Source organism: Pundamilia nyererei, unplaced genomic scaffold, assembly GCF_000239375.1.
Source record: "Pundamilia nyererei isolate P.nyererei 1_Seehausen unplaced genomic scaffold, PunNye1.0 scaffold00185, whole genome shotgun sequence".
Lineage (NCBI taxonomy): Eukaryota > Metazoa > Chordata > Actinopteri > Cichliformes > Cichlidae > Pundamilia > Pundamilia nyererei.
Window position 1 is genome coordinate 1,051,839 of NW_005187586.1, and position 1,604 is coordinate 1,053,442.

Genomic DNA, 1,604 nt, shown 5'->3' on the forward strand with positions numbered 1-1,604 from the left:
GGGTTCATTGAGAACATGGTTGTTGTTCAATAATAAAATTATTCCTCAAAAATACAACTTGCCTAATAATTCTGCACTCCCTGTAGATAGATAGATAGATAGATAGATAGATAGATAGATATAGTGCGGAATGAGTAAAACTTCCTTAAAAAAAGTACTTTCAAATATGTAAAAGTTAACCAAAATTCAAAGTCTAGAAACTTCCAAGTACTGTTTCCAACTCTTTTTTTCCCCTTACTATGTCCTATTCATGATGTCAGAGCAGGTATCCGTAATATGAGCATTTTCGGGTGTGATCACAGCAGCCTCGCCCACCTGCTATCCAAACCTGATATGAGGGACCGCACCAAATCTAAGACGGTGATTTATGTTTTATTAGTTAATTTTTTGAACTGTGACTGCAAAGCTAGTCCAAGAATTAAAAATGTCACTAGAAATGAGTCCAATACATCCACTTTAAATCTGCTACAGTCAAACATGAAAACTCCTCTAAACTAATGACAAATAAACGAAGAGCACAAATTTGATGGAGTAGTCATTCGCCTTAAACAAATCTGAGTCCCAAACTGCTTCCTCCTCTAAAAAGCTGTGTGAGCTGTCTTAACATTTCATTTTCCATCCACATATTATGCCCTGAAACATTCCCACAAAGCAGAGCAGGACATTCACCTATCATAGACCTGAACAACACATTTACACTATTGTGGTCCCTCTTTCTTATAGTAGGGGTGCTTTTCAAATATTAAATGTTGTACTCTTGTTGTTCATAACCGGGACAATTCATTTAGATATTACGTGGGGCTTTTGTTTTTTTTGTTTGGTTGTTTTTTTTTGTTTGTTTGTTTTTTTTTAACACAGTGTTCTTACAGTCACTTGTTCACACGGAGGCATGTGTGTGTTGAGTTTACTCTGGTTAGTGAGTGGTAGCACAGGTCAGGGCAGAAGGCACTGCTAACCACCCGCACTGACAAGCACAGCACTGTTCAGCCCAGGCTGGCACACTTCACTCGTGCTGTGATATTATCTCCTCATTCCTCTGTGAAATGTGTCATCCACTTGATCCTGCTGTGTGTGGGTGTGTTTGTCCCAGTGGCTCCAACCTGCAGTGAGTATTTATAGATCATATATAATAGTCCAGGGTGTTGGTGTGCAGTTGTATGGTTATTGGCACGCGTTGCAGATATGAAACCCCCTACAGAGGCATTGCATCGCCCCTCTGCTTCACTGCAGTGACCTCTGATCCTTGTGACCTCTCACCCCTAGCCCAGCTTTTTCGATTGACGATAGACCCTCCTGCTGAGGGAAGTCTGTGCATATTGTTGTAGTACTAAAAATTCCCCCCCCCTTGAAACCTATGCTGATTTGGTTTTAGTTTATGTCATTCTCTAACTATAACATTTGTTTGTTCCTGTCATACAGGTGCCAGCCCCCTGCAGACCAATGGTGTGGGACACACAGCACGGGCCTATGCTAAGGAGGGAGAAGTGAGCACTTTGCTGCAGGAGTGGGAGGGCAAGGTATAACACATAAAGGATATGCAAAACTGCATAACTGCAAAAAAACCTCCTTTTTGGTTCCCCGATGTGGATTAACAGCAGTTAGGT

At 41.3% G+C, this 1,604-nt stretch overlaps 1 protein-coding gene across 1 annotated transcript in view; it reads left to right on the forward strand.

The window, feature by feature from the left end:
• Positions 1-1,604, forward strand: part of clpb (ClpB family mitochondrial disaggregase) — a 520,737-nt gene that overhangs the window by 501,561 nt on the left and 17,572 nt on the right. The window contains exon 6 of the mRNA XM_005746923.1: positions 1,420-1,517. Within this exon, the coding sequence (XP_005746980.1) occupies positions 1,420-1,517 (98 nt within the window). The remainder of the gene's footprint in view (positions 1-1,419; positions 1,518-1,604) is intronic.